The following is a 27,084-nucleotide window of genomic DNA, read 5'->3' as shown; positions in this document are numbered from 1 at the left end:
TTTCATATTCTCTGTTGAGAAGTCTGGTGTAATTCTGATAGGTCTACCTTTATATGTTACTTGACCTTTTTCCCTTACTGTTTTTAATATTCTTTCTTTATTTAATGCATTTGGTGTTCTGACAATTATGTGATGGTGGAATTTCTTTTCTGGTCCACTCTACTTGGAGTTCTATAGGCTTCTTGATGTTTATAGGCAGCTCTTTCTTTAGGTTAGGGAAGTTTTCTTCTATAATTTTTTTGAAGATATTTACTGGCCCTTTAAGTTGGGAGTCTTCACTCTCTTCTAAACCTATTATCCTTAAGTTTGGTCTTCTCATTGCATCCTGGATTTCCTGGATGTTTTGGGTTAGGAGCTTTTTTGTATTTTGTATTTTCTTTGACTGTTGTGTCAATGTTTTCTATGGTCTCTTCTGCACCTGAGATTCTCTTCTATCTCTTGTATTCTGTTGGTGATGCTTGAGTCTACGACTCCTGATCTCTTTCCTAGGTTTCCTATCTCTAGGGTTGTCTCCATTTGTGATTTCTTTATTGTTTCTATCTCCATTTTTAGATCCTTTTGATGGTTTTGTTCAATTCCTTCACCTGTCTGGTTGTGTTTTCCTGTAATTCTTTAAGGGATTTTTGTGTTTCCTCTTTAAGGGCTTCTACCTGTTTATCTGTGTCCTCCTGTATTTCTTTAAGGGAGTTATTTATGTCCTTCTTAAAGTCCTCTATCATCATCATGAGGTGTGATTTTAAATCAGAGTCTTGCTTTTCTGGTGTGTTGGGATATCCAGGGCTTGCTGTGGTGGGTGAACTGGATTCTGATGATGCCAGGTAGTCGCCTTGGTTTCTGTTGCTTATGTTCACACCTTCGCCTCTAGCCATCTGCTTATCTGTGGTATTAGCTGGTCTCTGGCTGTGGCTTTTCCCTCCGGTAAGCCTTTGTGTCAGCACTCCTGGAAGAACAGCTCTCTCAGGTCAGAATTTTGGTATTGAGAGCTATGGCACAGTGTCATCTCAGGGAAGAAGATGGAAACCAAAAAGATCCTGTTCCAGGCTGTTCCTTGGTTCCTGTGTCCTGAGGATTCCGGGCAGGTCCCTCTGAGCAGAAGTGGTGGTCTTACCTGTGCTCACAGGTGTGTTGGCACTCCTGGGAGACCAAATGTCTCCCAGTGGAATTTGGCTATGGAGAGCTGTGGCACAGGGTCAGCTCTGGGGCGCAGACAGAAACTGGAAGCAACAATCATTTTTTATTTAACAATAAGCACTAGAAAATGGAAACAACAGAAAAAGATGAAGACAAAAGAGCTGGAGAAACTGCTCCTTCTGTATGCAACATTTCTGCTTTACCTAATCTCTTTAAGATCTCAGCTACTTAAGATATTTAAATTCTAGAAGTAGGGGATTAAAATTAATTTAAAATAGTTTTAGTATGCATTTTAAAAACATTTTTATTTTATTCGTATATCTGTGTGCTTGGATATCAACATGTGTACATGTGTGCAGATGCATTCAGAGACCAAAAGACAGAGTTTGATCCCATGGAACTATAGCTACTGGTGGTTATAAGATGCCTGATCAACCAACGAATTGGGAAAGATCTTTACCAATCCTATATCTAATAGAGGGCTAATATCCAGTGTATACAAAGAGCTCAAGAAGTTAGACTCCAGAGAACCAAATAACCCTATTAAAAATGGGGTACAGAGCTAAACAAAGAATTCTCAACTGAGGAATACCAAATGGCTGAGAAGCACCTAAAGAAATCTTCAACATCCTTAGTCATCAGGGAAATGCAAATCAAAACAACTCTGAAATTCCACCTCACACCAGTCAGATTGGCTAGGATAAAAAACTCAGGTGACAGCAGATGGTGGAGAGGTTGTGGAGAAAGGAACACTCCTTCATTGCTGGTGGGATTGCAATCTGGTACAACCACTCTGGAAATCAATTTAGCGGTTCCTCCGGAAATTGGACATAGTTCTACCGGAGGACCCAGCTATACCACTCCTGGGCATATACCCAGAAGATGTTCCAACATGTAATAAGGACACATGCTTCACCTTGTTCATAGCAGCCTTATGTGTAATAGCCAGAAACTGGAAACAACCCAGATGTCCCTCAACAGAGGAATGGATACAGAAATTGTGGTACATCTACACAATGGAGTACTACTCAGCTATTAAAAACAATGAATTTATGAAATTCTTAGGGAAATGGATGGATCTGGAGAATATCATCCTGAGTGAGGTAACCCAATCACAAAAGAACACACGTTCTTTTGATTCTCTGATAAGTGGTTATTAGCCCAGAAGTTCAGAATACATGAAGAACAACCCACAAACCACAAGGAACTCAAGAAGAAGGAAGACCAAAATGTGGACATTTCATTCCTTTTTAAAAGGGGGAACAAAATACCCACGGAAAGAGTTGCAGAGATTAACTATGGAGCAGAGACTGAAGGAAGGACAATCTAGCCTGATACAGCTGTCTCCTGAGAGTCTCTGACAGTACCTGACTAATACAGAAGTAGAGGCTCATAGCCATCCATTGGACTGAGTACAGGGTCCCCAATGAAGGAGCTAGAGAAAGGACGCAAGGAGCTGAGGGGTTTGCAGCCCCTTAGGACGAACAACAATATGAACTAACTAGTACCCTCAGAGCCCCCAGGGACTAAACCACCATCCAAGGAGTACACATGGTGAGACTGATTGCTCTGGAACATGTATAGTAGAGGATTGCAAAGTCGATCATCAATGGGAGGAGAGGACCTCGGCCCTGTGAAGATTCTGTGCCCCAGTGTAGGGGAATGCCAGGGCCAGAAAGTGGGAGAGGGTGGAGTGGCAAGCAGGGGGAGGGGGGAGGCAACAGGGGTTTGTTTTTTGGTTTTGTTTTGTTTTGTTTTTGGAGGGGAAACTGGGAAAGGAGAAGTCATATGACATGTAAATAAAGAAAATATCTAATAAAAAAATTTTTTGAAAAAAGATGCCTGATGTGGGTGCAGGGAACCAAATTGCCCTCTTATCCACTGAGCAGTCTCTACAGCTCCTTCAGTATGGAATATTTTGAACATACCACAAAATGTAAAACATATAGTAAATCCTGTTTGACTTTGTTAGAGCTCAACATTTTCAGTAACTTAATCAGTTTTACTAAATAATAGCTAAATACTAATAGTAAGGTTTGTATTTGCATCCCCTCTCTCTTTATAATAGGGAAAACATTAAGAAAAAATGACTTTCTGCAGCTTTCCTTTAAAAAAAAGTGATTTTATTGCATGGTTTGACCTAGTATAATATATTAGGCGTGAGATATAGCTCAGTGGTAGATAGTTTGCTTATTAGCACACACGAGACTCTGGGTCAATCTCTAGCCCCCCTCAACTATATGTACATTTATTTCTACATTTCTGTAAGTGTATAAGTGATGAAAACTTGGAAGTACCCTAACAGTGTTGAATTTCCCTCCTTCCATGTAAGTTCTACTTCTTTGTGTTTGGGGTTATATTGTTATGTGTTTCCAGTGTACATATTTCTCACAAATAGATTCGGAAGCCTAGTCAGTGGCCCTTTTATTGTGTTAAGCATAAAGAACTAGTGAGATAACTATTCTGTATTGCTGTCTGAACGAAGTTCTTTACTGAGGTTAGTACCAATCATTTATTTCCTAGGTCTATATTTGAACTATGGGGTCATGGAAAATCTCCTGAGGAGCTGTATACTTCTCTTAAAAGTTACCCTGTGGAGAAGATGGTGCGTAGTGAAATGTGATTTTACATAGGCAAGTGTGAACATTTGGTACAATTCCTAAGCTTAAAAAACGATTCTGCTTCTATTTTAGGTTCCATTTCTGCATTCAGACTCGACATATAAAATAAAGATTCACACGTTTAATAAAACATTAACTCAAGAAGAAAAAGTGAAACGAATAGATGTAAGTGGTACTGGCTGACCCAGATCCTGCAGTCAGTATGTCCTAGCTCTTGATGTATGTGAAAGTGTGAGATGAGCTGACCCAGAGCCTGCAGTCAGTGCGCCCTAGCTCTTGATGTATGTGAACATATAATATTTGTTAAGTAGTTTCCATGTTTTGTGTGTGTGTGTGTATATGTATCTTGTTTCATTCTGACACCAGGTATAGACTCACTCAATGTATATTAGTAGATAAGCACTATTTTCTAGGATTCTTTTTGTAAATTTTTATAGTACATTAGAATTACTTTTTTATTTTTTGGTTTTTTTTTTTAGGCACTTGAATTTCTGCCATTTCAAGGAAAAGTTAACTTAAAGAAACCACAGCATGTATTCTCCATTTTGGAGGACTATGGTTTGGACCCAAACTGTATCCCTGAGAATCCACATAATATTTATTTTGGCAGATGGGTAAGTAAGTTCTTTCTACCTATCTTACTTCATTTCTTGTTTGCTTTTTTGTTTGTTTGTTTTGTTTCTTTAAGGTAAATGTGGGGTGCAGGTCAGTCAGGAACACTAGTCAAGCATTCATGAGGCATGAAGCAAATACAGCAAAATGCCGTGCTGCTTGTTTTTTATGTGTAAAAATTTGAAACAAATTGAGAGTCAGAACTGCTGTATGGATTAAAGTTGCCAAAATGTATGTACTTATGGTCTGTATTTTGTAGAGATTCCTGTGAAACACAAAGAGCCTGTTAGGAGACCTAGTTCAAGGGGTTACCTGATGATGAAAAACAAGCTTTCCCAGGATGTCAGGGAGAAGGCAAAGGGCTGGACCTGTTTGGTAATATGTGGAGATCTCAAATCTGAGTCTTCCTTTCTGAGAAGAAATCATGGACGTGTTCTGTTCACTTCTTTGAGGCTGGAATAGGTGGACGGGAGCCAAGACCCGTGTTATTATGTCTTGTCTTGAAAGACAAGAATACTTGAAAGACAAGAATGAGAATACTCAAGACCACTCCTTAGAATAATTATATTTAAATTTGAGTCCTACTGAATTTGAAAAGTGAAAAGATTTGATTTTAGTGATCTGAATATAATCCAATTAAAAAAAATGGCACAGAGCAAAACAGAATTCTCAACAGAGGAATATTGAATGGTCAAGAAGCATTTATAGAAATATCCAAAGTCCTTAGTCATCAGGGAAAGGCAAATCAAAACAACTGTGAGATTCTGTCTTATACTGGTCAGAATGGCTAAGATCAAAAATCCAAGTGATAGCACATGCTGTCAAGAATGTGGAGCAAAGCTGAAAGCAATTTACAGATTCAGTGTAATCCCCATCAAAATTCCAACTCAATTTTTCTTAGAGTTAGAGAGAGCAATTCTCAAATTCATTTGGAATAACAAAAAACCCAGGATAGTGAAAACTGTTCTCAGCAGTAAAAGCACTGGGGGATAACCATCCCTGACCTCAAGCTGTACTACAGAACAATAGTGATAAAAACTGCATGGTATTGGTACAGAGACAGGCAGGCAGATCAGTGGAACAGAATTAAAGACCCAGAAATGAACCCACACACCTATGGTCACTTGATATTTGACAAAGGAGCTAAAACCATCCAGTGGAAAAAAGACAGCATTTTCAACAAAAGGTGTTGGTTCAAGTGGTGGTCTACATATAGAAGAAAGCTATGGAGTACTATTCAGCTACTAAAAACAATTACTTAATGAAATTCTTAGGCAAATGGATGGAACTAGAAAATATCATCCTAAGTGAGGTAACCCAGTCACAAAAGAACACACATGGTATGCACTCACTGGTAATTGGATGGTAGCCCAAAAGCTCAGAATACTCAAGATACAATTCACAGACCACATTAAGCTCAAGAAGAAGGAAGACCAAAGTGTGGATGCTTCAGTACTTCTTAGAAGGGGGAACAAAATACTCATTGGAGGAAATATGGAGACAAAGTGTGGAGCAGAGACTGAAGGAAATGCCAGAGACTGCCCCACCTGGGGAATAGATCCCATATACAGTCACCAAACCCAGACACTATTGTGTATGCCAAGAAGTGCTTGCTGACAGGAGCCTGGTATAGCTGTCTCTTGAGAGGCTCCGCTAGAGCCTGACAAATACAGAAGCAGATGTTCGCAGTCAACCATTGGACTGTGCACAGGGTCCCCAATCTCCATGAGTAAGAGAAAGGACTGAAGAAGCTGAAGCGTTTGCAACCCATAGGATGAACAACAATATCAACCAACCAGATCCCCCAGAGCTCCCAGGGACTAAACCACCAACCAAAGAGTACACATGGAGGGACCCATGGCTCCAGCTTCTAATGTAGCAGAGGATGGCCTTGTTGGACATCAGTGGGAGGAGAGGCCTTTGGTCCTGGAAAAGCTCGATGCCCTAGTGTAGGGGAATGCCAGGGCAGGGAGGCCGGAGTAGGTGGGTGGGTGGGGGAGCACAATCATAGATGCATAGAGATGGAGGATGGGATAGGGTGTTTCCAGAGGGGAACCTGGGAAAGGTGATAACATTTGAAATGTAAATAATTAAAATATCCAATAAAAAAATAAAATAAAAAGAATGTGGATCAAGGAGGAACACTCCACTGTTTCTGGTTGTAGTGCAAACTTGTACAACCACTCTGGAAATCAGTTTGCCGGTTTTTAGAAAACCGGGAGTTCTACCTGCAGACCCAGCTATACCACTCCTGGTCATATACCAAAAACATATTCCACCACCTTTGATTTTTTTTTTAATTTAATTTTATTTTTATTTTTTAATTATTTATCTATTTATTTATTGTTTTGTTGTTGTTGTTGTTGTTGCTGTTTTTCCAAGACAGGGTTTCCCTGGTTGTCCTGGAACTCACTCTGTAGACCAGGCTGGCCTTGAACTCAGAAATCCACCTGCCTCTGCCTCCCAAGTGCTGGGATTAAAGGCGTGCACCACCACTGAAGTCCCCTTTGAATTTTTTTTTTTTACTTGATTAAGTTTAGAATAGCAATAAGGGGAAAGAAGTGTTCTTGTTAGCAAGGTGCTGTAATTTTATTGTGAATAATTATCTTGAGTCTGCTCCGTATAGCTAGACTAACTTGACAAATACCTCTGATCTAGATTGCAGATGGACAAAGAGAGCTAATTGAATCATACAGTGTCAAAAAGAGACATTTTATTGGAAATACAAGTATGGATGCTGGTTTATCATTCATCATGACCAACCATGCAAAAGTGAAAGAAAATGATCTTGTCTTTGACCCCTTTGTTGGAACAGGTATTATAAATCCATTGGTTACACTAATGCATAGATGTTGCTTATTTATAGTAGTGAGGGACAAAAGAGTGAAGTGACAATCTTTTCTTGTAATATACTTAAAACACTTTGTCACTTGGTGCATGTGACTAGGATTTTGTAGGTTTCATTCCAATTTAGCCACTGGAGGGAGCATTGGTCTTATTTTTCACAGATGTCTTACAGTCTCTCATACATTTGATTCTGTTTGTGGGAGTGTTTAAGTATGATTCTGAGGGTGACTACATAGCTGACTAGAGCCTGCCTGCTGACAGGATACCACTCTTTGTAACTTCCCTGGGAGGCTCCCCTAATTAAGTTTGTGGAAAGCCTGAAATTCCAAGTTGATTTCATCTGATTCTGATGTTGTTCTTGCCTCAGAGTGCTTTCTTGCTTGATGTAGCCCTTGGGCAGGCATTACTTTTTTTAATTTTCATCTGACTAACCCCGTTATTTTTGTTTGGTTAGTGACTCTGTAGCTGTCAGTCTAAGGAGCAATGTTGAGTAAATATATGAAGTACCATGTGTGCGCTGTACTCTGATGACAGCTAGCATGAAGATACTGTAAAAGGTTTTCTGAGGCAGCGACTGTGCAAGGAGTGACTCCAGCAGTCTGACTCCACAGTTCATGTCTTCTTTGTTTCTGTAGAGCTATCTTTCTCAGGCTTTACTGACTGCCGCTTGCACCCAAATTAACTTCATGAGTGTGATCAAATGTGATCAGGAAGAAATAGTATCAGGTCCAGAATTCCCAGCTAGTGCAAGGAATCTTTTGGAATTTGTCTTGAACTAAGTGAGCTTTCTGCTGTGTCTCCATGCATCTTACCCTCAGCCTACTTGTTTGGTCTTTCCTATCTTCGTTTATCTAAACACATTTTAACTTGTTATTGGAACTAACATCATTTCTTTAAAAGTTATGAATATCAACATATCCAATCTCAGCATAAGCTTTGTTCACATTTGGCTTCCTTTATCATTCTATTTTATTTATATGTTTTCTTTAATCATTTGAAGGTTATACTTATTACATTCTTCTCTCATATATATATATTTCCCTTTTTTTAGTATACTTGTCTTAAGAATAAGGATTTTACATATATACATATGTATATATATAGCATCTATATACTTATATTCTGTGGTTGGATGTATTTTACTGTTAACGTTATCTTTGTTTAGAACACTATTAAATTGTTTAAGTATAGAATAGTTAGTTTTTGTTTGAGTTGCTTGAATCTTTCTCATTATTGGTATGGGCTATGCATTTGTAGCTTGACTATATCGCTAGAGATGTGTCCTTCTCAAGGCTTACAGAGCCTGCTTCTCTGTCTGTCAGTGTAATACTAATTTTTATCAGCATGGTATTATGATTTGATTTTCCGTTGTGTGATGGTGACTGTTTTATTTTCTATTCTTGCAGTTAATGTAAAGCACTGTAGGCAGGGACATTAGGAGCTAGTAAATTATCCAGATGTTTCCTCTTGACAAGTCAGAGTTAGTATCCACCAACTAGATTCTTTTTTGAAACAGTTTTTCCTTGTATGATTTTTCTACTCCAGGACCTCTATTACTGGTCTACATTCATTATTTTGTAAACAAGAAACCTTTCTTTACTTCCTGTTGTTAATTTTACTTATTATTATCATGAACTATTTCCTCTGGTGATTTTTATGTCCTGTTATTCTTTAATTACTTCTTTATTCACGTTAGCCTACTTCCACATTGAATCTGTTTTTGTGACCTAGCCTTTTTTTTTTTTTTTTAAAGAACTTTTTAAGTTTCTAGCTTATCTTTTATGTCCCAAAGTCCTGGCTCCGGTCATTTCTCATGTTAACCCTTGTTTCTTTTAGTGGGGAGATAGTATCAGGAACCAAGATCAGGGGTCCAAAGCTCTTCCAAGGGTAAGAAAGGAAATTCACATGTGTATACACATAATATGTATGTGCGAGCAAATGGAAATGCACAGGCATATACTCCTGTGTGTATACACTTGATAAACCTACAGACAGACTTATCAGAAATCATGGTTTTTTATGTGTAGCAGCTATTTCTCTTGAGTATCACAGATTTATTTCCTATTTGTTCCATCTTTGTTATGCATTCCTTTCTCATTCAGAATCCTGGTTCTTATGGTCAGCACATTTGCTCTTTTGTTCAATTCTTTAATTATTTAAAATAGTCAAGATTGCCTTACGCATGCCGCTTGGAGGAATAGAATCCTGTTCTATTAGCTTTCTGTTGCTGTGTTAAAACACCATGGCCAAGGCAGCTCACAGAGGGATAGGATATTTGAATTTACTGTTTTAGAGGCTAGGAATCTATCAATTTGGGGAGGCGTGGCAGCAAGTGGCAGGAACAAGGATGCTGAGTTCACATCTTTTACCTCAAGCACCAAGCAGAAGGATCAAACTGGAATTTGCAAGACCTTTTGCTCCCAAAGCCTGCACCCAGTGACATACTACTCAAGGACAGGGTACCACCAAACTTTCACCAAACAGCACCAACCGGGAACCTAATGTTCAAATATCTGAGTCTGTGGGGGACATTGTCATTCAAACCACCACACCTACCATAAATAATGTAAGACATACTTTCATTCTGTCCTGCTTAAGGAAGAATAAAAAGATACCCTGTGCTTGCTTTTCTCCATTTGAAACTCACGGGGTTTCATTTGTTGTAGTTTCCTCTCAGTTTTAGATTTCTTTTCCCTGCCATTACTTCTGTTTAATTGTGTTAGTTTTACATATGCAGAAGATAAACTCCCATCCAGGAGTCAGCTACACAATAGTGTGCTTTTCTTTCTGTCCCTTATTTTGCTGACCAGCCTTGTTTTCTCATTGATTTTTCTAGTGATGTGCTTCTATGGGCACAATTTCTTACTCATACTCTTTTATATAAAATGTTTGATAATCTGTATGTTGTTTCTTGCTCTGTGTGTGTATTTCCCCACTTAACTGTATTTCTTAGAAATCTCTTCCTGTTTTCAAGACTTTTTTATTCTCTTGTTATTTTTGGTGCTGGAGATAATAGAAGCCACTCTGTTACTGAGCTACATTCTAGCCCATCTTAAATCTCTTGTGTAGTTTTAAACCATAAATATATTACATGGTTTGTTTAAATAATCTCTTATACATAGGTACTGATAGTTTTTGATATTTTATACTTAAAAATAATGTTTACAGTGCTCCATTGTAATTTTGAAGATAGAGTCCTGTTGTACATTCCTGGAAGCAGGATTGTTAGGTTAAAGGGAATCTGTGGTGTTGCTAGATGCTGCTAAATAAGTTTCTTCTCTATTATTCAGTCTTGGCTTTCTGCAACCATCTAAGAGAATTCTTGCATTCCTGCAGTTTTACTCCTAAGAATATATTGCCAAGCTTTTGAAATTTTCCTGATTTGCTGGTTGAAAATGGTATCTAAAGATAGTGTTAATTTATATCTGATTATAAGTCAAGTCCCAGCTTTTTTTTTAAAGGGCCATCATATATCATATTTTGAATAGACTTTTTTTCTCCTGGGTCTTTTCTTTTTAAATTAATCCTTCCATTAGTTTATATCTCAAATGATATACCACTTCCTGGTTACCCCCTTCCCCAGCCCTGATCCCATATCTGCCTTCCCCCCTCCTCTTTGCCTGTATGAGAATGCTCACCCACCCACCCACCCACACTCTCCCATGCCACCACTTCATGATCCCCCTACTCTGGGGCATCAAACCTACCCAGGACCAAGGCCCTCCCCTCCCATTGCTGTCAGGCAAGGCCATCCTCTGCTACATGTGGATCTGGAGCCATGGATCCCTCGAGGTACACTCCTTGGTTGGTGGTCTAGACTTTAGGAGAACTGGGTAGTCAAACCAGCCTATGTTGATCTTCCAATGGGGTTGCAATCGCCCTCTGCTCCTCTACTCCTTCTGCCAGCTTCCCTACCAGGTCCCCTGGGTTCAGTCTAATGGTTGGCTCCAAACATCTGCATCTGCATTGGTCGGTTGCTGGCTAGACCTCCCAAGGAACCGCCACACCAGGTTCCTTTCGTCAAGAATCAAGAGCCTCTTGACCATGGCATCAGTGTTGAGTCTGGTGCCTGCAGACATGATGTAACCCCAGGTGGGGCCGTCCCTTGTTGACCCTTCCTTCAGTTTCTGTTCCATTTTTTGTCTCTGTTCTTCCTTTGGTCAGGAACATTTCTGTGTTAAAAAACTTTGAGGTGGATGGGTGGCCCCATCCCTCAGCCAGGGGCTGTGCCTGTATACTGGAGGTGGGCTCCACAGGCTGTCTCCCTTCTCTGAACATTGCTGCTAAAGTCAATCCTGTTGGGTCCTGGGAGCCTCACATTTCTCTAGCGTCTGCGATCCTCCGGTGCCCATCCCCTGTTCCTCTTCCCCCCTGCTATCTACTTTTGTTTGATTTCCTGGCCCTCTGTACCTCTATAACATCTCCAGAATCTGATACTGCCACCCTTATTTCCTCTCTCTCCATTCTCCCTACCTTTATCTCTCCTTCCACCTCCTACAATTGTCCTGTCTCCCCAACCCCCCTCAATTCTCTTCTAGTAGATTCAGTATGTCTGGGTTTATGTACAGGTCCTTGATCCACTTGGACTTGAGCTCTGTGCAAGGAGATAAGAATGGATCAATTTGCATTCTTCTACGTGCAGACTGCCAGTTGAACCAGCACCATTTGTTGAAAATGCTCTCTTTCCACTGGATGGTTTTAGCTTCTTTCCCAAAGATCAAAGGTGTGCGGGTTCATTTCTGGGTCTTCAATTCTATTCCATTGATCTACTTGCCTGTTTCTGTACCAATGCCATGCAGTTTTCATCAAAATTGCTCTGTAGTATAGCTTGGGGTCAGGAATGGTGATTCTCCAGAAGTTGTTTTATTGTTGAGAGTAGGTCTTGCTCTCCTTGGGTTTTTTGTTTGTTTGTTTGTTTGTTTTTTTGTTTTTTATTCCAGGTGAATTTGAGAATTGCTCTTTCTAACTCTATGCAGAATTGAGTTGGAATTTTGATGGGGATTGGATTAAATCTGTAGATTGCCTTCGGTAAGATGGCAATTTTTACTATATTAATCCTGCCAATTCATGAGCATGGGAGATCTTTCCATCTTCTGAGATCTTCGATTTCTTTTTTCAGGGATTTGAAGTTCTTGTCATACAGATCTTTTACTTGCTTAGTTAGAGTCACACCAAGATATTTTCTATTATTTGTGACTGTTGTGAAGGGTGTTGTTTCCCTAATTTCTTTCTCAGCCCTTTTATCCTGTGAATAGAGGAAGGCCACTGATTTGTTTGAGTTAATTTTATATCCAGCCACTTTGATGAAGTTGTTTAGTAGCTGTAAAAGCTCTCTGGAAGAAATTTTGGGGTTGCTTATGTATGCTATCATATCATGTGCAAATAGTGATATCTTGACTTCCTCCCTTCCAATTTGTATCCCTTTGATCTTTTTTTGTTGTTTAATTGCTCTGGCTAGAACTTCAAAAACTATATTGAATAGGTAAGGAGAGAGTAGACAGCCTTGTCTAGTCCTTGATTTTAACGAGATTGCTTTGAGATTCACTCCATTTAGTTTGATGTTGGCTACTATTTGCTGTATATTGCTTTTATTATATTTACATGTGTACCTTGAATTCCTGTTCTCCAGTACTTTTAACATGAATGGGTGTTTTATTTTGTCAAATGCTTTCTCAGCATCTAATAAGATGATCATGTGTTTTTTTTCCTTTGAGTTTGTTTATATAGTAGATTACATTGATGGATTTCTGTATGTTGAACCATTTCTCCATCCCTGGGATGAAGCCTATTTAATCATGATGGATAATCATTTTGATGTGTTCTTAGATTCAGTTTGTGAGAATTATTTTTAAAGATTTATTCATGTGGTTGTTGGGAACTGAAATTTTTTTTTAGGACCTCTGCTCGCTCATGTCAACTTCGCTCACTCAGTCCTTGCTTGCTCCAGCCCAAAGATTTATTTATTATTATACATAAGTACGCTGTGGCTGACTTCAGACACACCAGAAGAGGGTGTCAGATCTCATTACAGGTGGTTGTAAGCCACTATGTGGTTGCTGGGATTTGAACTGAGGACCTTAAGAAGAGCAGTCAGTTCTCTTACCTGCTGAGCCATCTTGCCAGCCTGGTTTTCCAGAATTTTATTGAGTGTTTTTGCATCGATATTCATAAGGGAAATTGGTCTGTAGTTCTCTTTCTTTCTTGGGTCTTTTTGTGCTTTAGGTATCAGTGTAACTGTGGCTTCATAGAAAGAACTGGGTAGTGCTCTTCTGTTTCTGTTCTATGGAAGACTTTGAGGACTATTGCTATTAGATCTTTGAAGGTCTGATAGAATTATGCACTAAAACCATCTGGCCCTGGGCTTTTCTTGGTTGGGAGATTTTTATGACTGCTTCTATTTCTTTAGGGGTTATGGGGCTATTTAGATGGTTTATCTGATCCTGATTTAACTCAGGTATCTGGTATCTGTCTAGAAAATGATCCATTTCACCCAGGTTTTTCAGTTTTGTTGAGTATAGACTTTTGTAGTAGGATCTGGTTATTTTTTTAATTTCCTCAGTTTCTGTTGTTATATCTCCCTTCTCGTTTCTGATTCTGTTAATTAGGATGCTGTCTCTGTGCCCTCTGGTTAGTCTGGCTAAGGGTTTATCTATCTTGTTGATTTTCTCAAAGAACCAGCCCCTAGTTTTATTGATTCTTTGTATAGTTCTTTTTGTTTCTACTTGGTTGATTTCAGCCCTGAGTTTATTTCTTGCTGTCTACTCCTCTTGGGTGGATTTGCTTCTTTTTGTTCTAGAGCTTTCAGATGAGCTGTTAAGCTGCTAGTGTATGATCTCTCCAGTTTCTTTTTGGAGGCACTCAGAGCTATGAGTTTTCCTCTTAGCACTGCTTTCATTGTGTCCCATATATTTGGTTATATATTGTCTTCATTTTCAATGAATTCTAAAAAGTCTTTAATTTCTTTATTTCTTCCCTGACCAAGTTATCATTGAGTAGGGCGTTGTTTAGCTTCCATGTGTATGTGGGCTTTCTGTTGTTTTGTTGCTATTGAAGACCAGCCTTAGTTCGTGGTGGTCTGATAGAATACATGAGATTAATTCATTGTTCTTTTATCTGCCGAGGTTTGTTTTGTGTCCTAGTATATTGTCGATTTTTGAGAAAGTACCATGAGGTGTTGAGAAGAAGTTATATTCTTTTGTTTTAGGATGAAGTATTCCATAGATATCTGTTAAATCCATTTGGTTCATAACTTGTTTTAGTTTCATTGTGTCTCTGTTCAATTTCTGTTTCCATGATCTGTTCATTGATGTGAGTGGGGTTTTGAAATCTCCTATTATTATTGTGTGAGTTTCAATGTGTATTTTGAGCTTTAATAACGTTTCTTTTACAAATGTGGATGTTCTTGCATTTGGGGCCTAAATGTACAGAATTGAGAGTTCATTTGTTGGATTTTTTCTTTGATGAGTATGTAGTGTCTTTCCCCATGTTTTTTGATAACTTTTGGTTGAAAATCTATTTTGTTGAATATTAGAATGGTCACTACAGGCTATTTCTTTGGACCATTTGCTTGGAAACTTTTTTCCCATCCTTTTACTATGATGGAATGTCTGTCTTTGACTCTGAGGTATGTTTCCTGTATGGAGCAAAATACTGGACCCTGTTTAAATATCCAGTCTCTTAGCCTTTGTCTTTTTATTGGGGAATTGAGTCCACTGATATTGAGAGATATTGGGAACCAATGACCGTTGGCTCCTGTTATTTTTGTTGTTAGAGGTGGAATTACGCTTGTGTGGTTCTCTTCTTTGGGGTTTGTTGTGAGAAGATTACTTTCTTGTTTTGGGGGGGGGTCTAGTTTCCCTCCTTGTGTTGGATTTTTCCTTCTATTATCCTCTGTAGGGTTGGATTAGTGGAAAGATATTGCTTAAATTTGATTACATTGGTTTCGCCATCCATGGTAATTGAGAGTTTTGCTGGGTATAGTAGCCTGGGCTGACATTTTTATTCTCTTAGGGTCTGTATGACATCTGCCCAGGATCTTCTGGCTTTCTTAGTCTCTGGTGAGAAGTCTGGTGTAATTCTGATAGGCCTGGCTTTATATGTTACTTGACCTTTTTCCCTTACTGCTTTTAGTATTCTTTCTTTGTTTTGTGCATTTGTTGTTTTGACTATTATGTGGCGGGAGGAATTTCTTTTCTGGTCCAGTCTATTTGGAGTTCTGTAGGCTTCTTTTATGTTTATGGGCATTTCTTTCTTTAGGGTTAGAAAAGGTTTCTTCTATAATTTTGTTGAAGATGTTTGCTGGCCCTTTGGGTTTGGAATCTTCACTCTCTCCTATGCCTATCATTCTCAGGTTCAGTCGTTTCATTGTGTCCTGGATTTCTTGACTGTTTTGAGATAGGAGCTTTTGCCTTTTGTATTTTCCTTGACTGTTGTGTTGATGTCTTCTTTTGTATCTTCTGCTGCTGAGATTCTCTCTTCTATCTCTTGTATTTATTCTGTTGGTGATCCTTGTGTCTTTGACTCCTGTTCTCTTTCCTAGGTTTTTTCATCAACAAGGCTGTCTTCTTTTGAGTTTTCTGTAATGATTCTATTTCCATTTTTAGATCCCGGATGGTTTTGTTAAATTCCTTCACCTGTTTGATTGTGCTCTCCAGTAATTCTTCAAGGGATTTATGCATTTCCTCTTTAAGGGCTTCTGCTTGTTTATCTGTGTTTTTCTGTGTTTCTTTAAGGGAGTTATTAATATCCTACTTAAAATTCTCTAGCATCTTCATGAAATGAGAACTTAGATCTGAATCTTGCTTTAAGGGTGTATTGGGGTATCCAGATCTTGCTGTGGTGGGAGAACTTGGTTCTGATGTTGCCAAGTCAAATTGGTTTCTGTTGGTTATGTTCTTGTGCTTGCTTCTTGCCATCTGGTTATCTCTGGTGTTAGCTGGCCTCCCTGTCTCTGACTGGGGCCTGTCCTTCCAGTCAGCCTGTGATCCTGCGATCCTGTGATCCTGGGGAGTAGAGCTACAATGCCGGTTTGGACTGTGTGGGATGGGGTCCTGTGCCAGAGCTCTGCTTGGTCAGCACAGGTGGGAACTGGAAGGCACAAGGGTCTCCTGCTGGGCAGAGAATCTGCTTCCCCAGTCACATGGGTTTTATATGCCGGGTCTTGAGGCAGGCTGTAAAGTCTCACCTGTAAGGCTGGATGTATCAGAATTGGGTGTGGGCTGGGTGGGATCAAGTCTGCACCAGGGCTCTGCTCCTGCATCTTTTAAGGATGCTTTTGTATAGATATTAGCACATCCTCTTCCAGTAATAAATTTTCTATAATAAATTGCAAATATGTCTTTCTAAATTATCAATTATCATTTGAGTTTAATAGTATTTGTTTTCTTGCCATATAAAAGTTTTCCCTGTATTCAACTTACAAAGAATTTGTCTATATTTTCTTCTATGCCTCTTGAAGTGATACATTTGTTTTGTTTTAGAACTCTGACCCATTTAGAGTTTATTCCTGTGGATGGTGTGATTAATGGTTGTGATTTGTCTTTCTCTAGAATCTCAGCTTTACTCTTTTGTAATTCAGCTTTAAAATTTTCATTTATTGTGGGGTGTATGTGTGCACAGCATGATGCATATGTCTGGACATAGGCTTGCCACTGTAGGGGTGTGTGTGTGTCATAATGCATGTGTCTGGGCAAAGGCTTGCCACTGCATGGGTGTGGATATCAGAGACAGCTCTATGGGGTTGGCTCTCCTTCCCCATTATGTAGGTTCTAGGGATTCACTCAGGGCATCATGTTTCTGCCACGAGACTTTACCCAGGTAGAGCCATTTGTAAACTTAAAGACAAACAAACAAAAAACTCTTTTTATGAAGTAAAAACACTTCCTTGGAATTATGTAATATTTATGTACAATGTGACTGGTATACGCATTAGAGTTTAAAAAATTGTCATAACAGGGCAAAAGAGTAGGCCTCCTTTGATGCAGTTGAGCCTAGGCGTATTGTAAAATTACACCTTCACAGTATTCAAGGTGCCAACTGCTTTGTGCATGGTGAGGGGTAAGAGTAACCTGTGGCTCCCTACAATGAAGATGCTTCCCGCCTTGTGCATGGTTGGGGGTATGGGTACCTGACTGTGATTACTGTGCGAGGCTCCCTACAATGGACTGTCTTGATCATCTCACTGTTCCCATAGAAGAGTGAGGTCAGATGATTGGTGAATCTTTGCAAGAGATTCCACTACAATATAGTTTCATACTTTGTGTTGTTTGTGGTTTAAGTTGGCTTTAGGATATATGTCAGTTTTTGACATTTTTACTTTGAAACTGATTATAGCCTCTAATTTTGCACAGAAAATTCTTAAGGGTTGGGGCTGGTGAGATGGCTCAGCAGGTAAGAGCACCTTCTGCTCTTCCGAGGGTCCTGAGTTCAAATCCTAGCAACCACATGGTGGCTCACAACCACCCATAATGAAATCTGATGCCCTCTTCTGGTGCATCTGAAAACAGCTACAGTGTACTCATTTATAATAATAAATAAATCTTTAAAAAAAAAAGTTCTTAAGGATTATTGATCTCCTCATTGAACTCCTGCTTCATAGACAGCGTGTGCCTTGGAAAGGAAGGACCAGAGACGTTAGTCCTGTGCCTCTTATGACCTTAGGTTCTCACATCCTGTTCTAGGATGTTTCTTTGGCTTTCATTATTGTGGCTTTACTGAAATCAAGTGTATCCCTTTTAATGGTTCAAACTGAAATATTTACAGAATCTAAATGCATCAGCACTGACTAGTGAGGTTTGTTTTCAAAGTTTTAGAGAAGGTTGAGATCTTTTTTTGTATAAACACCTTTCTTTTTTCTTTTAGGCAGTTAGCTGCTGCTTATAATTACATTTTGACCTCACTCTCTGCTTTGGCAAATGTTTTCTCATTTTAATCACATTTAAATTGAGTGGTGAGGAAGTACTACTAGTAAAACTTAGTGTGAATGTATCACACCTATGTTGGTGTGAACTTTTAGTAACTGTATGCACAGCTTTACTTAATTTACTTAGTAGCAGAATTTGCTCTTATTTTAGCCAATTGGTATTCTAACAAACGTTCTGTTATAACAAATATGCAAAATAATTTACAAAGAGAAGGATTTAATTTTAGTTTGACTATGTTAGGCCTTGTTTGGATATCAGAAGACAATGATAAGGGGTTCAGGGTAGACTTAACTGCTTACCTCTTAGCTAAGAGCAGAAGAAGGAAGGTCTGGGGTTCTACAGTCCTCCTCATTAGAATGACCTGTTGACTAAAGGCCTCCTCGGAGCCTCATCCAGGCGTGCTATGATGGATTGTTACTTAACTGATAGACATTCAGTGGAATGCCATGCTACTATTTTTTTTTAAGATTTTTTTTTCTTTTTATTTTATGTATGTGAGCACGCTGTCACTCTTCAGACATACCAGAAGAGGGCATCATATCCCATTACAAGTGGTTGTGAGCCACTATGAGGTTCCTGGGAACTCAGGACCTCTGGAAGAGTTGAGCTATCTCTCCAGCTCCTACTACTATTTTTTTTTAATTGTTATTTTCTTATGGACTTAGATACTTTTTGGTGAAGATGTTAGTTATAGTGAGCAGTAAACGATGATGAGATGTTTGACCATGGACTCATTTTTTGTCCCCTCGGGCTAATTTCCAAAATATTGATAAATTACTGCTATTTTAGCAGCAAGGAAATTGAGGCTTTAATTTGTAAACGTCTAACTTTTTTGTTGATAATTAAAGAGATCGAGATGAGTGTGTGCTCATTGTCTTGTGCAGTATAGAACTCTGAGGGCATAGTGTAGACTCCCTCTCATACTTCTCTCAGGTGAGTCCAGTCTATAACATGTCCACCAAGGGGACAGACTTCTTGCCTTGTTTATCTTCAGGTGTCAGGAAAAGAATACAGCTCCTTTTTAACTTTGCCATTTCAGGATGGCGGACGTAGAACTCAAGCGGGAAAATTGCCTTGGCCATTTTAGGAGCAACTGCAGGATGGAGAAGAGGACTAGAAAGTCTGTATGGGTAGCTCAGCACAGTCTTTCTGCTGTACAGTCTTTCCCAGTTCTTCCTGGTTGTGTTGCTGTCTTTGGCAGTCTTCTTGCACCTAGACTGCTCATTCACTTAGAGTTCCTTCAGAGGGATGAAACATACATGGTGGCAGCAGGAGCACCAGCTTCTCTTCCTTTTCTCTCTTAGCAAAACCAAAGCCTAGTTTCACATTTCCTCACATTTTCAAAGCTTTCCCCTAGTTCTACAGAGATAAAACTCATAAATTAAGTTTTATAGTGTGGAATAAATTCCGCTCGTTGTATTTTTTTGTCTATAAGATCTTACCCTGACCTTAAAATGGTTACTGTTTAAGTTACAGGAAATTGAAACACTTAGTTGTTAGTCTGACTTACATATGTGGTATTACTAATATTCTGAGTCTGGATAGCAACAGCGGCTGAGTCCTGTTCCCGCCTTCTCCACACTTCCCCTGGGTTTCCCTTCCCACCCAAGAACACTCCATGTAAGGTATGACAAAACACAGATGGCTGTAAGTGAACAACACTAGAGGATTAGCAACGATTGCCCAGGGTCAGAGAAACCAACTTACTGTGATTTTATTTTAAAAATTAAAAGAAGACACAAGTACAGGCGAGTCTAACAGATTATTCGTCTCCTTTCAGCAGTGTTCTGTAAGTTGAGTCTTCTCAAAGGTCCCTCTAAGCAATGGATAAGGTTCTGGTTAAGGAAGCACAGGAAAGCTTTTCTGTCCCCTTGACAACTAGCTCTTCTAGGTGAGTATCTGCCTTGGTTGGCAGAATTGTAGTAATTCCTTGTGATTTGGGTGAAGTGACTTTGTGAGTCTCACAAGTCGTCACGTGCAATACCTTTCCTAACTACAGACTACGCCATTTCTAGATCAAGAATTCTGAGGTCTCCTTCATACTGCATCTCACAAGTGCTTCAGGGTTACTGTGAGAAGACCTAGGTTTTGGTTTCTGCTGTGCTTTGAGCCCAACATCTTTCTTCTTCAAGGGATACAACAGGAAAGTAGTTAGTGTATGAGCAGAGTATGTTTTAAATGGCTGTAGATCTGTAATGTGCAATCTTGACACTGTTAAGACATTGTACTAATTTTAGAGGTAACATTTGAAAGGGTGGAAAGAAAAACCCAAGAATTTGCCCCAAAAGTGTGTACTTGTGTTGTAGTCTAAAACTGAATTTCTCATTCCTACTTGACTGACATTTTCCTATATTACAATTAGGGATTAATCAATCATAAAAAGCACTTATTTGAATATATAATAATATACAGTTTAATAAAATGCATTTAATATTTTATTTAACTTTGAATTTTTCTTAATAAAAATACTTATTTTCTTAAATGTTTCATTTTTAATTGTCAGAACTTTTATTTTTGAACCAGTCACATCTGCCATTTTCCTTAGTCTGGTAATTTTATATTGAGATATTATTTTTACTTTAGCCATAGCACTATATAATAGAAAAATGATACTATTAATTAGTATCTCAGAAATTTATATTATAGTTTATACCAAAAATAATTACATAACAGTAGTTTAAAACAGGCCACATTTTAACCTGTAAAAGTCAGAATTTCACCTGTGAAGCATGCTCACTCTTGCGTGTTGACACTTGAGCCCAGTTGTTAGCTTATTTTAGATCTCTGTGTTTGGAGACTTGTGTGCTGACTTTTTAAAATGGATCAGAATGTTTTTGAATAATCTTAAGATAACCTGAAAATGTCTAACTCTACATCTTTTTGAATAATAAATAGCATTCCCTAGGTAGTGTTGTGAAGTAACAATGCCATGATATGAATGGAGTCTCTGCCTTTTGGCCAATTTAGCAAGTTCAGTTTAGGGTTTATTTGTTCATTTCTGAGCCTTGCTAAATTTAACTAGGCTTGATGTCATTCCAGGATACTCTGCCTGCAGCTAGTTCGTAAGACTCTGGATCAAATTAAATCAGGAAAGGAACACTAGTGTGGACTTTCTGGTTAACAGTCACCACTGTGTGCTTTTCCAGGTGGCCTCCTGATAGCATCTGCTCACTTTGGTGCATATGTGTGTGGGACAGACATAGACTACAACACAGTTCATGGCTTGGGTGAGTAGAACTTCCAGTTGTTAAGCCAAGTAGGCCTTTAAAATCATAAAGTAGCTTTATGTAACATTTTAATGTATAAAGCACAGCATTTTAATGTAAGTTTCCATAAAACTTCTTTGATTATCCACATTTGACAGTGTGATCACTCAATGTATGAGACGTGAGCTAGAAGAATATTAACATGAATAAGAAAAATTCCCTCCATCCCTGGCCAAGAACTTATCATCTTAATACAAGAAGGGTTTTTTATTGTTGTTGTTTTTAAAGACAAATTAAAGTTGTGAAACAGTGTTGAGAAGGAAAATATGAAAGAGATGGAGTGTCCATTTTGTAGTCAGCGAGAACACGTTAAGAACATGTATATAGAGGGATGGGGCTGGAGAAATGGCTCAGTGGTTAAAAGCACTGACTATTTTCCCCTAAGACCTGAATTCAATTCCCAGCATCCACATGGCAGCTCACACCCATCTGTAACTCCAGTTCCAGGGCTTCTGACATCCATACACAGATATATATGCTGGCAAAACACCAGTAACCATAAAATATAAGTGAGTAAATAAAGAAATAGAAACCTATGGTTTCTAGTTAAGATTATGATTTACTTAGCAATCATGCATTGAGTACGGTTGGATTAATAGTCTTTGAGTAACATGAAAATTTAGATTTCTTTGACTAGAACATACTTGAAACACTTGAGGTATCTACAAATTTAAAGATTCTGCCTTTAAATGAGTATAAACTTGAAACATTAATCTACTTTAATTTTGTATCAATTACTGAAACTATTTAAAATCTTAAAAGCTGCCGGGCAGTGGTGGCACATGCCCTTAATCCCAGTGCTGCAGCTGACGAGGGATGGAACCAGCTTACTTACTCGTAACTACCAGGGCCTGCTCTACTATACTGTCGAGGCTAGAGGTGGGGCTAGCTCTCTCTCCTACTGAAGGAGGGTGTTTTCTGTGTAGTCCCAGGAGGTGTGCTCTGTGTATTATGTTTGTATTAGAGTAAGTAAACTTCTTACTTTAATTTATTGGTAGTAGAAGTCACATATTTGTTTTAAGAAAATCATCCAACAGAGCTTTTAAGACATTTTTACTTATTAAAGTTTTGAAAAGTTGTTTCATTGCCTTCCGGGAGTTGATTTCTAATTGAGAAGAGTTTTTCAGAGTTTGACAGTTGTTAGGTATGTCTCTGTTCTCTGTTTCTGACTTCTTAGTTTATATCATAAAACAGTCTCATGTTTTTCCCAAAGTCAAAAGCTTTTCTTTGAGTCCTGTAGGATCCATTTAGCTGTATTTCAGTTTTCTCTTTCTTTTGCCCAAATGCTGCCCGAGAACCTGCAATCTGCTTTTGATCTCACTTTCACATTGCCTGTGATCTTGCAGCATGACTCCAACTGCTCAGCCCAAAACAACCACTGAGGGCACAGAGCTGCCGTTGGGCAGATTGACTTTAAGAAGCTTCTGTGACTCCCTAGGTGGCGTGCTCACTGGTGCTGATTTTATTCTTTTGACAGTTTTATTGCACTCTCTTTAAGGCTTTATGGTTTTTATTTCTGTGTACAAGTATACGTGCTATTTTTCTCCTGTCATTTATTTGTCTATTTATTCATTTATTTTTTAATTCCTCTTTCTAGTATATTAAACATTGTTTGTGTTTTTTCATCTTTTTTTTATTTAAGTTTGTTTTAGTGTAATGTCAATCATACGACAAAAAGTATATAATTATATAAGAATAATTGCAGGACATGATGGTGAATGGCTCTAATTCCTGGGATTACAGTACCTCTGAAAGTAGAAGCAGGAGGGTCTCTGTTCCAGTGCCTGCCTCAAGAATAAGAATAAGGCTAGAGCAAGCACTTACGAAACTGGTACCTAGGGTAGAATTGTAACTTCTAGTTTCTGTCTGTGCCTGGGAGCTGACCCTTTGCCACAGCTCTCTGTACCCAAAGCCTACTGGGACAGAGCTTGTCTCCCAGGAGTGTACAGGTAAGACCACCACTTCTGTTCAAATTTCTGACCCAAGAGGGACCGGCCAGAGCCATCAGGACACCGGAACCAAGGAACAGACTGGAAATCCTTCTGGTTTCCATCTGCACTCTAGAGTGGACCGTGTGCCACAGCTCTCAATACCCAAATTCCACCCGGAAAAATATGGCCTCCCAGGAGTGCTGACACAGGCTTACAGGAGGGACACTCCACAGTCAAAGACAGCAAGACCAGCTAACACCACAGATAAGCAGATTGTGAGAGGCAAAGATATGAACATCAGCAACAGAAACCAAGGCTACTTGACATCATCAGAACACAGTTCGCCCACCACAGCAAGCCCTGGGTACCCCAACACACCGGTAAAGCAAGACTTGATTTAAAATCACATCTCATGATGATGATGATAGAGAGGACTTTAAAAAAGGACACAAGTAACTCCCTAAAGAAAATACAGGAGAACACAGATAAACAGTCCTTAAAAAGGAAACACAAAAATCCCTTAAAGAATTACAGGAAAACACAACCAGACAGGTGAAGGAATTGAAGAAAATCATCCAGGATCTTAAAATGGAAATAGAAACAATAAAGAAATCACAAACGGAGACAACCCTGGAGATAGGAAACCTAGGAAAGAGATCAGGAGTCGTAGACTCAAGCATCACCAACAGAATACAAGAGATAGAAGAGAATCTCAGGTGCAGAAGAGACCATAGAAAACATTGACACAACAGTCAAAGAAAAAGCAAAATACAAAAAGCTCCCAACCCAAAACATCCAGGAAATCAAGGATGCAATGAGAAGACCAAACTTAAGGATAATAGGTTTAGAAGAGAGTGAAGATTCCCAACTTAAAGGGCCAGTAAATATCTTCAACAAAATTGTAGAAGAAAACTTCCCTAACCTAAAGAAAGAGCTGCCCATAAACATCAAGAAGCCTATAGAACTCCAAGTAGATTGAACCAGAAAAGAAATTCCACCGTCACATAATTGTCAGAACACCAAATGCATTAAATAAAGAAAGAATATTAAAAACAGTAAGGGAAAAAGGTCAAGTAACATAAAGGCAGGACTATCAGAATTATAGCAGACTTCTCAACAGAGAATATGAAAGTTAGAAGATCCTGGGCAGATGTCACACAGACCCTAAGAGAACACAAATGCCAGCCCAGGCTACTATACCCAGCAAAACTCTCAATCACCATAGATGGAGAAACCAAGATTTTCCATCACAAAACCAGATTTACATAGTATCCACAAACCCAGCCCTACAAAGAACAATAGATGGAAAACTTCAACACAAGGAGGGAAAGTAGACCCTAGAAAAAGCAAGAAAGTAATCTTCTTTCAACAAACCCAAAAGATGATAGCCCAACATCCTTACTCATCAGGGAAATGCAAATCAAAACAACCCTGAGATTCCACCTCACACCAGTCAGAGTGGCTAAGATAAAAACTCAGGTGACAGCAGATGGTGGAGAGGTTGTGAAGAAAGAAGAACACTCCTTCATTGCTGGTGGGATTGCAAGCTGGTACAACCACTCTGGAAATCAGTCTGGTGGTTCCTCAGAAAATTGGACATAATACTACCTGAGGACTCAGCTATACCACTCCTGGGCATATATCCAGAAGATGCTCCAACATATAACAAGTATACATGCTCCACTATGTTCATAGCAGCCTTATTTATAATAGCCAGAAACTGGAAACAACCCAGATGTCCCTCAACAGAGGAATGGATACAAAAAAATGTGGTACATTTACACAATGGAATATTACTCAGCTATTACAAACAGTGACTTCAAGAAATTTGAAGGAAAATGGGTGGATCTAGAAAATATCCTGAGTGGCGTAACTGGGTCACAAAAGACCACACATGGTGTGTACTCACTGATAGGTGAATATTAGTCAAAGAGCATGGAATACCCACAATACAACTCATGGACTACATGAAGCTCAAGAGGAAGGAAGACCAAAGAGTGGATGCTTCAGTCCTACTTAGAAGGAGGAACAATATAAACAAGGGAAGTAAATGGTGGGAGGGACTTGGGAGAAAGAGGGGGGAGGGGAGAAAAGGGGGAAGAATCAGGTATGGGAGGAGATGTACAGAGGGTCAGGAAATTGAACTGAGGTGTGTAGCAATGGGAGATGGGGAACTGGGGGTAGCAACCAGAAAGTCCCAGATGCCAAGTAAGCAAGAGCCTCCCAGGACCCCACAGGGATGACATTATCTGAAATACCCCACAAAGGAAGGAAGGGAGGGAGAACCTGTCGAGACCATATCCAGAGGTTAGGCATGGCTATTGAGGGATGGGGCCACCCACCCATCTCCAAGATTTTAACCCAGAATTGCTCCTGTCTAAAGGAAATACAGGGACAAAGAATGGAACAGAGGCTGAAGGAAAGACCATCCAGAGATTGCCTCACTTGGGGATCCAGCCCACATGCAGACACCAAACCCAGACACTATTACTGATGCCAAGAACTGCTTGCTGACAGGAGCCTGATAAGCTGTCTCCTGAGAGGCTCTGCCAGATCCTGACCAATACACATGCAGACGCTCAGAGCTAACCATCAGACTATGCACAGGGACCCCAATGGAGCAGTTAAGGGAAGGATTGAAGGAGCTGAAAAGGCTTTATCTGGCATCAGTGGGAGGGGAGGCCCTTGGTTCCGTGAAGGCTTGATGCCCCAGTGTAGAAGAATGCTAGGGCAGTGAGGCATGAGTGGGTGGTTGGGAGGTGGAACACCCTCATAGAAGCAGGGTTTAGGGGGATAGGATAAGGGGTTTGCAGAGGGGAAACTGGGAGAGGGAATAACACTTGAAATATAAGCAAAATAACCAGTTACAAATACAAGAAGGAGGAAAAAAAATTGAATTGTACAGAATCTCAACAGTTCCATTTGTTTAAAAGATGATGGCTCCAAATTCGTATGTTCAAGTCTTCATCTACCTGATGATTCTCTTTCTGCTAATATCACTTTCAGGTTTTGTGTGTATGAATGTGTGCATCCGTGTATATGATGGTTTTATAGCTCATTATTCATTAGAAAGCTCTGTTTTCTTCTGGTTTCTCTGACTTTACCACTGACATAATGATCATCATCCAATTAGGTCTCCTAGTTGCTGAGCTTCTGCTCGTCTTCCACTTTCTGTCTTCAAACACTGACTTTTCAGTTTCTGTCTTGTGTAGTTTCTGCATGCGCAGCAGATGCTGTGTTTCACAACTTAGCTTTCTCCATTTCTGTTTAATTGTCTGATCAAACATTTGTTCAGCATGGAAGTCTTTACTGCTGTGGGAAAGGTCATGTTCTTCTAACTTATGTATCTTACTGATGAATACTTGATACTTAGAAAATATTGGCCACTTAAAAAAGTTATGTTTTGCTGGGCCGTGGTGGTGCATGCCTTTAATCCCAGCACTTGGCAGGCAGAGGCAGGTGGATTTCTGAGTTTGAGGCCAGCCTGGTCTACAGAGTGAGTTCCAGCACAGCCAGGGCTATTCAGAGAAACCTTGTCTCAAAAAAAACCCAACCAAACAAAAAAGTTATGTTTTACTGTTCAAAATAAGAAGGTGAGATAATACTTGCCTCTTTGTACGCATAGAATTAGGGTTACAATGAATACACGCTTTTTGTGGGTAAGTACAGGTTTGCATGATCATGAAAGTATCTTTGGATATCTAAAGAAATTAAGAATATTCTTGTTTGATGGAATAATTTTCTACGTTCATTT

General features: G+C 39.3%; 1 protein-coding gene across 5 annotated transcripts in view; it reads left to right on the top strand.

Annotated features, from left to right (window-relative positions):
• The window catches only part of Trmt11 (tRNA methyltransferase 11 homolog), a 59,599-nt gene that overhangs the window by 11,296 nt on the left and 21,219 nt on the right, over positions 1-27,084 (top strand). For 3 of the 5 annotated variants that reach the window (XM_031380706.1, XM_031380707.1, XM_031380708.1), the window contains 5 exons: positions 3,655-3,736; positions 3,825-3,917; positions 4,232-4,366; positions 7,023-7,179; positions 21,280-21,360. In XM_031380706.1, the coding sequence (XP_031236566.1) occupies positions 3,655-3,736; positions 3,825-3,917; positions 4,232-4,366; positions 7,023-7,179; positions 21,280-21,360 (548 nt within the window). Of the gene's footprint in view, positions 1-3,654; positions 3,737-3,824; positions 3,918-3,940; positions 4,034-4,231; positions 4,367-7,022; positions 7,180-21,279; positions 21,361-27,084 lie in introns of those variants that run through there. The other 2 variants (XM_031380709.1, XM_031380710.1) reach the window with 2 other exon arrangements.

Source organism: Mastomys coucha, unplaced genomic scaffold, assembly GCF_008632895.1.
Source record: "Mastomys coucha isolate ucsf_1 unplaced genomic scaffold, UCSF_Mcou_1 pScaffold2, whole genome shotgun sequence".
NCBI classification, from domain to species: Eukaryota; Metazoa; Chordata; class Mammalia; order Rodentia; family Muridae; genus Mastomys; species Mastomys coucha.
This window is presented reverse-complemented; position numbering and strand designations above follow the sequence as displayed.